The sequence below is a fragment of the Mytilus californianus genome, unplaced genomic scaffold (assembly GCF_021869535.1).
Source record: "Mytilus californianus isolate M0D057914Y unplaced genomic scaffold, xbMytCali1.0.p SCAF_11, whole genome shotgun sequence".
Lineage (NCBI taxonomy): Eukaryota > Metazoa > Mollusca > Bivalvia > Mytilida > Mytilidae > Mytilus > Mytilus californianus.
The window spans coordinates 16683603-16697611 of NW_026262593.1; the positions used below are offsets into that span (position 1 = coordinate 16683603).

At 33.5% G+C, this 14009-nt stretch overlaps 1 protein-coding gene across 4 annotated transcripts in view; it reads left to right on the forward strand.

Annotated features, from left to right (window-relative positions):
* LOC127719677 (uncharacterized) overlaps positions 1-11632 on the forward strand; it is a 41288-nt gene extending 29656 nt beyond the window's left edge. For 2 of the 4 annotated variants that reach the window (XM_052225915.1, XM_052225914.1), the window contains 2 exons: positions 4240-4744; positions 6991-11632. In XM_052225915.1, coding sequence (XP_052081875.1) covers positions 4240-4744; positions 6991-9206 — 2721 coding nt within the window. In that variant the 3' untranslated portion in view covers positions 9207-11632. Of the gene's footprint in view, positions 1-1592; positions 3239-4239; positions 4745-6990 lie in introns of those variants that run through there. The other 2 variants (XM_052225916.1, XM_052225917.1) reach the window with 2 other exon arrangements.
* The last annotated feature ends 2377 nt before the right edge of the window (positions 11633-14009 follow it).

Genomic DNA, 14009 nt, shown 5'->3' on the forward strand with positions numbered 1-14009 from the left:
GCAGTTAGTGCCCATAGGAATACCTACTACTTGTCGATACACTCTATCGCCGAAACGTACATATATGTTGTCCAGGAGAAAATTTAAAGCTTCAATAATATCTTCACTTTTCCAGTAAGTGTATCTAGCATACTTTCCTTTTTCGTTACAGAAAAAGGCTTTAAACGAGTTACAGCAAATAAATTTGTAATGAGATTTTTCAAAAGACCATTTAATTAAATATGAAAACTTTTTCTTGATAAGATTGTGTGGAAGTGTAGTATAGAGAGTAGAAAAACCATAACTGTCAACAGAATTAAAAGGACCATCAAAAGCATGTATTTTATCTAAAACCTCTAAAGAATTTTTAACACTCCAAAAATAATTAATACCATTATTTTCATAAGCTTTATTACAAAAGTTAATAACAAGTTCTTTGATAGTAGTAAGGGAGGAAGTTAGAAGCACTGATAGATTAGTAGTAGAACACTTACTAGATGCGGAGATGAAACGGAATTTAAATGGCTTTTTGTGCAATTTAGGTAACCAGTACATAGTAGGGACTTTCAAATGTTCGGAAGAGGCCTTAAGCTGGGTAGTGGCAGTGATATGCTTGTTTACAATTTGACTCTCTGTGGAGCGTACGGACCTGAATGTAGATGAATTTGTAATTTCGTTTTGGAGAACTTCCGTGTAGTATATGCGTCACACCACCACTACATTATTTGCTGCTTTGTCTGCCGGTACGAACACAAACCGCTTTGTGAGTACTTGGAGTTTATTCTTTATTCTGGAAATGGGAATATCATGGACCCTATTACTAGTTTCAGAATTGTTTTCAAAATGAGATATACGAATATTAACAGTATTCATAATTTTATTCAAATAACTGTCTAGAGATTTTTTATCAGATTTTTCACGTTTACACCAATTTTTACAGTAGACAGACAGAGCGTCTTTAATGATCTGACGACACTGTTTCCAATCTATTTTAGATGGAGGACGATATTTCGGTCCTTTCTTAAGAAAAGTTATGACCTCACGGTCTTCGACGATGTTGAGGTCTCCTGTAAGGACATGACCATAGGGAACATATCTAAAACTAGATGTTTCACAATCTCAAGTGGAAGGAACATTATTTTCTATATTGACGTCTGATGTAACTGACGTATAATTAAAAATCAAACTTCTGCTGGTTTTTTTTATAAGAATACGAAATAATAGGTGGTTCTATATTATCAAAATATGGAGGTATTTGGCTTTGGATGGTTGAGTTATTGAATATACTAGATAAGTTAATAAAATCAATACCTCTATTTATATATTTCAATTTAAGAAAATGCCGTTTATGATTTTCAGGTTTATCGATACTAGGAAATAGCCTATGATGACAAAAGGCTGTAATAATATGGGTGTATTCATACATTGGGCTAAAAAAAGAAATTATATCACACTCCAGAAAAATAGCATATAATTTACTTATTGGTATCTGACCCAGTTTGCATAATACTTGATGTCTGCCATTATTTTTTATTATAGATAACAGATCAGCAAGTGTATAATTTATGCGATGTTTAATACGTTGATTACGGTTTTTGCGTTTGCCGCATGAGACCTTTTATTTCTAAGTCGTTTATCGACAATATTAATGACATCGATTGAAGTTTTAGTTATGTTCCCCTGTCCTAATATTTTGTCATTAAGACCGAGAGGATAAGCTGTTTGAAGTCTTTTTATCCAAAATAATTCGCGAACTTCACGTGATTTTTCACATTGCTTTTGTGATTCTCCTGGTTGTTTCTGAACGGTTTCAAGTGATTGGAATTTAATAAATTTTAGATTGTGATTATGCTTATCTAAATATTGATATATCAAACTTTTGAATTTTTTAGGTCTACGAAAGCGGTAAAGGTGTTCTTGATTTCTTTTGTAATACGCTCGTCCCGTCTGTCCCACATATTGAATACCACACTTAGGTGTGGTTCAAGTTACCACATATATAAGGTTTTGAGTTTTTCAGGTAATGTCACAGGAAAAGGAGAGCGAAAAAGCTCTCCCGTTCACTGTTGACCGTACAGTATTTTGTGAAGTTGATCTAAAACAGGTTAGTCACTTTTTGGCATTGCACGGGAAAATTTGTGGATATCCACGCGCATTTTTGTTAAACAATCTGGCTGTAGAGGCATTACAAATACGTTTGTTTAAGCACGTCACGTGGATATCCTTGAAGTTGGGTTGTTAATAATTTTCTTTCCATATATCCCTTTATAACTAGAAAAATTGCTAAATTTGACGTTTCCGTACTCTAACTTTAGTTTGCCACAACCAAATTTTATGAAACTTATACACAATACTTATAACCTCCAACCACAGATCAAGTTTGAATTTGGGAGGCGTCACTTTCATCGTTCGCCAGTTATGTCCCTTTATAAACGGAAAAATTGCTAAATTTGTCGTTTCCGCACTGTAACTTTAGTTTGCCTCAACCTAATGTTATGAAACTTTTACACAATGCTTATTACCACCAAACACAGATCAAGTTCGAATTTCGATTGCGTCACTTTTGCTCTTCTTGAGTAATGTCCTTTTGTAAATTGATTTATTGTAGGATTTGCCGTTTATTTACAAGCGGGGGCATCTGTGTCCCATGGACACATTCTTCATTTATTTTGCTACATAAAGAAATTGATGTTAAGGGCAGATTTCAAGGCCGTAACTGGGCATATTATTTTAGTGAGGCAGAACTGATCAGTAAGCGGAGCAAATCAAAATAAAAAAAAAACGGTATGGGGTCTGGGATAAATGGTGTAAAATCCTGCATTCTGGGCATTTCCAGAGAGCTTGGCATCGTTGCAAAGTTTGAAGATGTCACGGTTTGATTTAATTTCAAACTCATTGCGGACAGAGCTAAATATCAATTTTAAGCTTTAAGCCTCGAACAGGGTATATTGGGATCTACTTTGCAATTTCACCTTCAGGAATATAGGATAATCAATATATCTTTGTCATCTGAATTCACTGAGATATGGGGTATCCTTATGTCATTTTATGTTATTTTAGGAATATTATTTTTAGTTTTTTTTTTTGCCACATGATACCTTTTTATGTTATGATTACGGAAAATTGGATACAACTATATTGTTTTATGTTATTCTAGGACAATTGATTTTTTTTTTATGGATACCGGGAAATTGGACTGGAGTTTTCGCTATTTACATATAGGTCCGTGATTTCAGATTATATCTGGAAATAGTCAGTGGTAAGATATTTTAGATCGACAATCGAATAATGAGGGGGTAGGAGGGAGTCTGATCCCGAAATCCTGAATTGAAAGACACGAAATCCCCTAGTTCCGAATTAGAAAACACGAAATCCCGTTTTCAAGGTCCTACCGTCCCTCAATAATGCCAAAATTGAATTACGATATGTTCTCTCAATTTTTAAGAACGAATAAAGTTTGGGAAAACATGGAAATAAATACTCAGACTAGAGTGCTCCCGTGCTGTGCCCCAGTACTTGATTTTGTCAGTTTATTTATAGTTTTTGGATTAGTGAAAATATATTCAATACTAACTCTTAACGCCGGTTGTGATCACAAATAACATCCATTAGTTTACTAAAATTATTCCTTCCTCACCTTTAGTATCGCTTTTCCTTTTTCTGCAAGAGCCTGTTTTTAACTAGAGATCCATGATGAATTACCGGTTACTAGGTTAATGTAATCGAGAAAAATCAAGCGGTGACTGAGATGCTGAGTTATATACGGTAGGAATAATTTAAAAGGAATGATGTCAAGTTATGGAAATTAAGGTTAAGACAGAAAAAAACAAATGACTACATTTCGTATTTAATTACCATAAACAAATACATGTACACAGAAAAAAATTCAGTGTCAAAATTTTAGTGAGGCAATTGCCTCACTTGCCTCAATGGTAGTTACGGCCTTGGATCTTTTTCTTTTAATTTTTTTTAAAATTTAATTTAATTTCTCAACAATTTTTATTTAAATATATAATTCAGAGCTTGACATATAATATAGACAAGTGTAACATGTCTATGATCCTTTAAATGGCTTTAGTTGTTTAATCTTGGTTTTGTGAATCTATCTTACAAACATAATTTTAAACAAACAAAAACAATAATTAAAACTTCAAACATATGAATACAAGGAGATGTGGGGTAAAAGTCAATGAGCAACCCAAAAACAAATAAACCAAAACATAAGACTATTTTGACAACTGATTTGGTATATTTTTCCAGGCTGTTCTTCGACTAGGAGGGATTACAATGAAGCAGGAATGTGATCAGCTAATGACTAAACCACTGGACATGTCAAGCCAGGAAATCGTACGAGACTTACACCAAGCCAACAAAGACATTCAAACAATTATACAATCAATTGATTTGATTCAAACTGATCATACAGAGGTAAAAAATGATATGAAAACATTAAAATCACATCATGAAAGTTTGAAAAAGTCTCATGATTTGCTTCAACATGAACATGCTGGATCAAAAAATTATATTGAAATGGTTAAAGAAGACGTGAAAACAATAGAGATAGAGCAGAAGAGTATGGGAAAATCACATGAATTGCTTCAATTTGATCACTTGGACACGAAGATGAATGTCCTGTCTTTAAAATCAGATTGTGAGATGTTGAAAAAATCACATGATTTACTTCAAGGCGATTCAGTAAAAACAAGAACTGATTTGAAAGAGCTGTCATCTCTTCACGAGGAATATGTGCCTAAAAACAGAAGAGGTATTCAATTAATCTTATTATATACATGATTCACATTTGCTACAGATATAATGTTTTAAATAAAGACTGAGTGAGTGCATTGATTTGATTTGAAAAAAATGGAAATAAAAATTTAAAAAAAGCTGGATGGGCTTGTACAAAGATGACTTTATTAGCTCAGCTGGCCCAAAGGGCCAGTGTGAGCTTTTGTCATCACTTGGCGTCCTGTGTCTGTCGTCTTCATCTGTTTACTTTACAAAGTTCATCTCCCATGACCCCGCTTGCTGACAAACATGGCAGACATGGCTAAAATAGAACATAGGGGTAAAATACAATTTTTGTCGAGCCTGCGACTTTTGTCGCAGATAGCTCGACATAGGGATAGTGATCCGGTGGCGGCGTTAGCTAACTTCTTAAAAGCTTTATATTTTAAAAGCTAGAAGACCTGGATGGTTCATACTTTGTATATAGATGCCTTATGTTACGAAGTTTCCGTCTGTCATATGTCCATTGTCCTTGACCTCATTTTCATGGTTCAGTGACTACTTAAAAAAAATGTCAACATTTTTTGTAATGTTAATTTCTTTCTTATTATGAGTAATAGGATAACTATGTTTGGTATGTGTGTACCTTGCAAGGTCATCATGCCCGTCACACAATTTTCATGTGACCTCGACCTCATTTCATGGATTAGTGAACTAGGTTAAGTTTTTGTGGTCAAGTCCATATATCAGATACTATAAGCAGTAGGTCTACTATATCTGGTATATGGAATGATTATAAGGTGTACCTGTCCAACTGGTAGGTGTCATCTGAACTTGACCTCATTTTCATGGTTCAGTGGTCAAAGTGAAGTTTTTGAGTTTTTGTCTTTTTTCTAATAATATATGCAATCATAGGTCAACTATATTTGGTGTATGGAAATATTTTATGATGTACATGTCAGTCTCGCAGGTTTTATTTGACCTTGACTTCATTTTCACGGTTCATTTCTCAGTTTTCAGTTTTTGTGTTTTGGTCTGTTTTTCTTCAACTATAAGCAATAGATCAACTATATTTGTTGTATGGAATGATTGTAAGGTTTATATGTCTGTCTGGCAGGTATAATCTGACCTTGACCTCATTTTCATGGTTCATTTGTCAATGTTAAATTTCATGGTTAAGTTTGTTTCTTAGATACTATAAGCAATAAGTCAACTATATTTAATGCATAAATTGATTGTAAGGTGTACATGTCTGTCTGGCATGGTTCATCTGACCTTGACCTCATTTTCATGGTTCATTGGTCAATGTTAAGTTTTCTTGGTTAAGACTGTTTCTTAGAAACTATAAGCAATAGGTCAACTATGTTTGGTTTATTGAATGATTGTAAGGTGTACATGTATTTCTCGTTTGGTTTATCTGACCTTGAACTCATTTTCTTGGATCATGTTAAGTTTATGTGTTACTTGTAGTAAAACTTTACATTTAGGACTATCAACATAAAATCAATGGTTAGTAAAGAAGGCGAGACATTTCAGCGTGTGCACTCTTGTTGTCTTTTATCTTGAAAACCGCTAATCTGACGGGCATATTTTTTTCAAAATAATGAGAGCTATCTAATGTCTAGGACATCAAAACTATCAGAATAATTCTTATACAAGTTATTGCCCTTAAACGACGAATTTTTACCATTTTTTTTTTTTTCATTTTTGCCTATTAACTCGAAAACTATAGTAGATAGCTAGAAAGAAACCATAAATCGCAAAAATGACCAGCAAGACATAATCTATAAGTAAGTAAAACATGATCGAAATTGTCAGTTGACACCTTATTGATGTTATTGCCCTTTAATGATGATTTTTCACAATTTTTAGAATTTTTGCCTTTTATCTTGAAAACTATGATAGATAGATAGAAACTTTTAAATAGCAAAAATATCACGAGTACACAAGTTCTTTTGAAAATTAGGTCTTTGCATACATTTAAGAACTCTATAGTTTTTACACCTTTATTCTATGGTCCTCTAATATCCAAATCAGCACAAATGGTTAAGCTCAGTAGTCCCTTGTTAAAAACTGAAACAAGTCCAATATCACTGCACAGAGATTTTTTGTTAACACACTACTTTTGAGTTTGTCACTTTAAGGTGCATAAGGGATTTTGACCCAACCGATGAGTAGTGCCCCATGTTTCTTTCTACTTTGTGTTATCGTTTGCTATCAGTTTTAATATAGTATTTAAGCTATTCTGGGTTTTTTGGTTCATATTTTATTTTTACATTTCAGAGCTGATCGATAAGTTGTTGGATGAATGGCAGAAGAACCCGGATACTGTAGCTGAAACCAGAGCTATGAAAGCTGTATTTAAATGTGTTCTGGAAAGAAACTGTGTCACAATTACGGCTAGTTCTGGTGCTGGGAAGACATGTACTCTACGACATGTGGCATTAAAAATGAAAGAAGAAGGGTACAATATACTGCCAGTAACTAATCCAAATGACATTGTTCAGTTTTGTAATCCAAATCAGAAAACACTGTTTGTTATTGATGACTTCTGTGGAACTTATTCCATAAACAAGTCAGACCTTGAAAGTTGGGAACCAGTTATGGAACATGTAAAAGTAATGATGCAAAATAAACAAACAAAAGTTATTGTTGCATGTCGTTTACAAATTTACCAAGATAAAAAGTTTGAATCTTTACCCATTTTTAGAACATGTGTATGTAACCTGTTAAGTGAAGATTTGTGTTTATTAAAAACAGAGAAACAGTCAATAGCAAAATTATATCTTGAAACAAAAGCTTCTGAAATAATTCAGTACTGTGATTTATATGATTGTTTTCCACTTCTCTGTAAACTGTATAAAGATAATCCTGAACTCAATATTACAGACTTCTTCAAAAATCCATTTTCAGTGTACACAGCTGAAATTGACAAGCTTGATAAAAACGGGCATAATGGAAAATACTGTGGTTTGGCTTTGTGTGTTATGTTCAACAACAACTTGAAGGAGGAGTGGTTGACAGAGGAGATAGATGAAAAAAAAACAAAGAGAATAAAGAACACATGTGAGGCAAGTAGACTGGAGAGAGGAACATCACGACTTGTCCTACTTGATGAACTAAATTCACTTGAACATACTTTCATTAAGAAAGAGCAAAATGTATTCAAAACAAAACATGATAAATTATTTGACTTACTTGCATACTATTTTGGACAAAAAATGATCCAGTGTTTGATCAAGAATGCACACCCTGTTGTTATTATGCAAAGATTTTTATTAGACAGAATAGATGACATGGACCAGTTTATCACTATTGTACCACCTGAATACCATCTGATGTACATACAGAGAATGATTGATGACTGGTCTAAAGGACAAGTACAGATTGTGTTTAATAACATCAATATGAAGATACCAAACTTCAGACAAAGATTTCTTTGTTATTTGAATACACTTGATAGATCATTCCAGAGACGATTGGCTCTGACCTGTGATGTTAATTGCAAATATACTGTGCTATTTCAGTGTTGTGACATTGATGATATTTTTTTTATTCAATGGTGTATTAATCATGGAGTTGACATTAATAATGGTAATTATCATGGAATATCTCCTTTGTATATTGCTTGTCACAATAATTATATAGATGTTGTTAAACTATTACTTGACAGAAAGGCAGACATTAATAAGTGTAGAGATTCTGGAGCTTCTCCTTTGTATATTGCTTGTTATAATAATCATGTAGAAGTAGTTAAGATATTACTTGACAGAAAGGCAGACATTAATAAGTGTAAAGATTCTGGAGCTTCTCCTTTGTATATTGCTTGTTATCATAATCATGTAGAAGTAGTTAAGATATTACTTGACAGAAAGGCAGACATTAATAAGTGTAGAGATTGGAGAGTATCTCCTTTGTATATTGCTTGTCAGAATAATCACATAGAAGTAGTTAAGATATTACTTGACAGAAAGGCAGACATTAATAAGTGTAGAGATTCTGGAGCATCTCCTTTGTTTATAGCTTGTCATAATAATCATATAGCAGTAGTTAAGATATTACTTGACAGAAAGGCAGACATTAATAAGTGTAGAGATTCTGGAGTATCTCCTTTGTATATAGCTTGTCAAAATAATCATATAGAAGTAGTTAAGATATTACTTGACAGAAAGGCAGACATTAATAAGTGTAAAGATTCAGGAGCATCTCCATTGTATATTGCTTGTCAGAATAATCATGTAGAAGTAGTTAAGATATTACTTGACAGAAAGGCAGACATTAATAAGTGTAAAGAATCTGGAGCATCTCCATTGTATATTGCTTGTCAGAATAATCTTATAGATATCGTAAGAATGCTGTTAGAGAAGGGATCAGATTATAATAAATGTAACAATATTGGAATCTCACCCATACAAATTGCCAGTGAAAATGGACACAATGGCGTACTTGCTGTCATTAATGAACTTTCAGAGTCCAGGGTATATATTAAAGAAAATTAAGAGAATATCATCCATGAATAGTGAACAATGTAGGGAAAAGTTTGGCAATGAAAGATTTCAGAAAAGAAACCTTGTTTATGATGATATTGTAATAATTTACAAATGATTTCTTCATATGAAATGTTTATTTTTATTTTTTACCCTAGGATGGGGTCGATTACTTTATTTTTCTTTGTTCCATCTGCAGTAACATAAAACTGATTTATCAATGGATTTTTTGTTTTTGTTTTAGATTTGTAATACATGTATAGTGAAATTCACAGCAAACAAACACACACTAGTGTTTTTAATTTGAGAATATATTCTTTGATATGAAGAAATATTTGGTACTTGTTATTAAAAAATCAAGTTTTTAACATATCTGCAATATGAGCCAATAATTTGGATTTTTTCCATACTTGTTTTAAACAAAGACCACCAGACATTTGTATGATAGTCAAGCACCTACCTGAAATTACCACCAACATTTTTTTCATATTTATATACACTGATAAATAAGAAAAGACCTTTAAATGAAACAAAGGGCTGAGTGGTTTAAGTAGTCAACCTTCTGTATCACCAGGAGGTCAACACCGAGGTTGTGAGTTCGTATCCCACATGTGGCAGGTGAGCTGAACTCCAATCTTAATTGACGTTTAGGTTTGTTGTTTTTCCTACCGAAGGTCAGAGGTTTTCTCCGGGCACTCAGGCTTCTACCAACAAAAACTGACCGCCACAAAATTGCACAATTGTACTGAAAGTGGCATTAAACACCAATAAATAAATCAATCAATAAATGAATTTATTATATGCACTTAATTCCAGCCTATATAAGAATCATGCAAAGTGTGATTCATGGGTGGAAAGCCTGCAAATAGAATTTATTGCTATCTTATTTAGGATAATGAATTGTGGTGAAATTCATATATAGATTTTATATGGACCCTTACAAGGTGAGATATATATTCTATAGAATGCATTATAAAACTTATGTTGAAGGAGATTACTCCAATAATATCTTATAGAATCTTTCGTAAAATGTTTTTCCATTATCTTTCCTTGTAAGGCAGTAAATGGAAAATGTTACTCATTCCTTTCATATTCACCTATATCTCAACTGATAGACCAAAATAAACTTGTGTAGCCTGACATGAAGTGATTCACAAAATTTGGATTTTGCATAATTCTTATATGGACGGCTACTTAAAAACTGTGACAACTAAAAAGTGAAATGATTCAATGTGTTATTTGTATATTTAAAGTCGGATCAACCGATATATTAATATATTCATCATGATTATCGTAATAAATTTACAATGTAAACAGTAAAAGTCAACATAGTTCATTTACAATCAATAGATTTTTAACATGCCTATAAAGATGATAAAAAAAAATTAGTAGCTTTAATTTAAAAGAAGGACGAAAGTTACCAGAGGGACATTCAAACTCATAGATCGAAAACAAACTGACAACGCCATGGCCAAAAATAAAAAGACAAACAGACAAATAATAGTACAGATGACACAACATAGAAAACTAAAGTCTAAGCAACACGAACCCCACCAAAAACTGGGGGTGATCTCAGGTGCTCCTGAAGGGTAAGCAGATCCTGCTCCACATGTGGCACCCGTCGTGTTGCTTATGTTATTACAAATCCGGTAAATAGTCTAATTCGGTAGGTCACATTCGTGAAAAGGGAAGGGTATTGTAGTTACGACATAAGGAACATATCCGATATCATCTGTGGAACGGTTATTCCATAACGGTCAACCAACTCGTGATGGCGTCCGTAAAATTTACGAAGGGATGATTTCAACTTCACCATTTGGAACTCTTGGTTTAATAGCTTCCTTGTGAGCAGCAATCCTCTATCAAGGAAATCATAATAGGAAATACAAGCCCTGGAATATCGTATCAATTAGGAGATATATACTTCGTATGCAGGCGCTGCTGGAATGTTGCTACATAGAAATGGAAAGTTCACAAATGGGAAGCTGAAATTATCTCTTTTGTCGTAAAGTTTTGTTTTCAACCGACCCTCATTGTCAATTTCTACATGTAAGTCAAGATATGAGGCAGACTTAACTGTATCTGTAGTATCCTTTATCTCTAGTTCGATGGGATAGATTCGTTCAACATCGTCACCAAATTTTGTATTATTTAGTTAGAGAACATTAAATGTTCTGGTTCGTACAATGTAAAATCTCAGTGTTTTATTTTCTTTTTTCCAAAATACTTTCCACATGGAGTAGTAAAAACCTTTCATACTGTATGAAAACCAGTTGTTATTGTCAAGCCGATGACAATTGGTTAAATAAAGGATATCTATCAGGATCATATCTTTACTTTGTGTCATTATCATAGCTATGCCAATGAAACTGTGTCATATAAATGCATAATTTCTGTCAATATAAACAATTGATGCAAATAAATTAATATAAATATGATCATTGTGTTAAATAAAGAAGAGAACTGTCAATGTTGTCAACTGGAAAGCCAATGAAATATTTGTTTATGATCAAGTTACAAAAAGGTTTGATGTGAATTAGATAGATTTACCTACTGCTAACTGTATTAATTGTTTGCCTTGCTTTAAATGTAATCAGTATGAAAGTTTGTGTGATGACACTATGTTTCCACAATGTTAACATATGTGTTCTTAAAAAGAGATAGAAGATACCAGAGGCACAATTAAAACTCGAAAGTCGAGGAAAGCCAACAACACCATGGCAATAACAAAACATAAAAACATGAAGAGACGAACACCAGTCTACAAAACACTATATTCAAATCTAAAGACTGACTAACACGAACCCCATCAGATACCGGAGGTTTTCTTGGGTTCTCTGGAAGGGTAATCATATCTTGCCCCAAATGCTTCATCCTTCATGTTGCTTATCGTAAGTACCACCAGATACCGGACGTTTTCTCGGGTTCTCTGGAAGGGTAATCATATCTTGCCCCAAATGCTTCATCCTTCGTGTTGCTCATCGTAAGTGCCACCAGATACCGGACGTTTTCTCTGGTTCTCTGGAAGGGTAACCATATCGTGCTGCAAATGCTTCATTCTTCGTGTTGCTCATCGTAAGTACCACCAGATACCGGACGTTTTCTCGGGTTCTCTGGAAGGATAATCATATCGTGCTCCAAATGCTTCATCCTTCGTGTTGCTCATTGTAAGTACCACCAGATACCGGAGATTTTCTCGGGTTCTCTGGAAGGGTAATCATGTGCTCCAAATACTTCATCCTTCGTGTTGCTCATGGTAAGTACCACCAGATACCGGTGGTTTTCTTGGGTTCTCTGGAAGGGTAATCATATCTTACTCCAAATGCTTCATCCTTCGCGGTGCACAATCAGTACCCATTGATATACTGACTGTCTATTGATCCACCAAACTCTACAAAAAAAATATCGAGCGTTTTAATGATGCTGTCTTTGGTGTATCTGTTGTTCGAATCAGTGGGGTTATTCACAAAGTAGGATTTTTCATTCAGCCATGCTATATATCTATGTGATCACTCCGGATTTTGAGATGGTGCAGTTTTCTTAGTTGAAGACATATCATGGATCAAACTAATTATGTGTTTTTATGACTTGCAGAATCTTTATACACCATTTTAATCACCAACTGCCAACTTTGACATGTTATTTGTCCTTAAATTAAGAAAAGATCGGTCGAACAGCTACGTTATTTTAGATATACACTTGCATATAGTTCATTTGTTAATCAAAATTTATAATAAATTACTGTTTCAAATTTAATCAGTTGATAAGAATTATGGAAGTATTTTATCAGTATCTTTTGCTTGTGTAAGTTTTTAAATAAAATTTGGTACAAGATGGGTATTGATATCAAAGTTTATGTCCCAACTTTTTTGGTGGAAGAAGATTTTAAGTCTTCTAAAATCCAATACTGCTGGCTGTTCAAGTCTAAACATAGAAACCGTTTCCAGGAGAGTTTCCGTGTCCATTTCTGTCTTTTACAATTGTTTAACTTCGATGCCTCATCTCGACATCGATTTGTGCACATGATCAATTTCAAGTTTGTTAAATAGCGTCCGCATCATTTTATGAAACGAAGACCGAGAAACAAATGTACAGTCAGACTTTAAAAACAACCACAAACGTTAGTTTTCTATATTCTCATGTTTTATTGTTTTAATTTCTCCCTTTCAATTATATTCCATCTTACTTATCTTCAATCTTATGTTATTCGAAATTTTCTATACCTGATGTTTATAAAGTAGGTTATAGTGGACCATAATAGGTAAATGTCAAATTTAAAATTTTTAAGTTCTTAGACCTCATTCATTCTGTGTCAGAAACATAGGCAGTGTCAAATATTTAATCACAATCCAAATTCAGAGCTGTATCAAACTTGAATGTTGTGTCCATACTTACCCCAACTGTTCAGGGTTCGACATCTGCGCCCTTTTATAATCAGTTTTTCAGGTTTTCAAGTAAATCATCGAGAGTATGCAAAAGTATATGCAGACATGCTTATTGTAGGATGCTGATTCTTTTAACAATTCTTTTATTTCAACCATGCGCATATAAATCATCGCTTTACCGGAACGCCATAAATATTTTATGAATAGTAATGAATGCAAATCCATACACCAATAAAAAAATTGTATGCATATTCAACATGGGAACAAGTTAATAGATTATAAACTTTAATACTTTACGGGAAAAGGGAATTGATTAGTAGAGAGGGGGTTTTAAACTAGCCATCACGCGTCAAACAGACTATCGCATTTCAGCGTCCCCATCGCACCTCCGAGTCATACAGGTCGAATATCTTTGAATCAGGAATACATG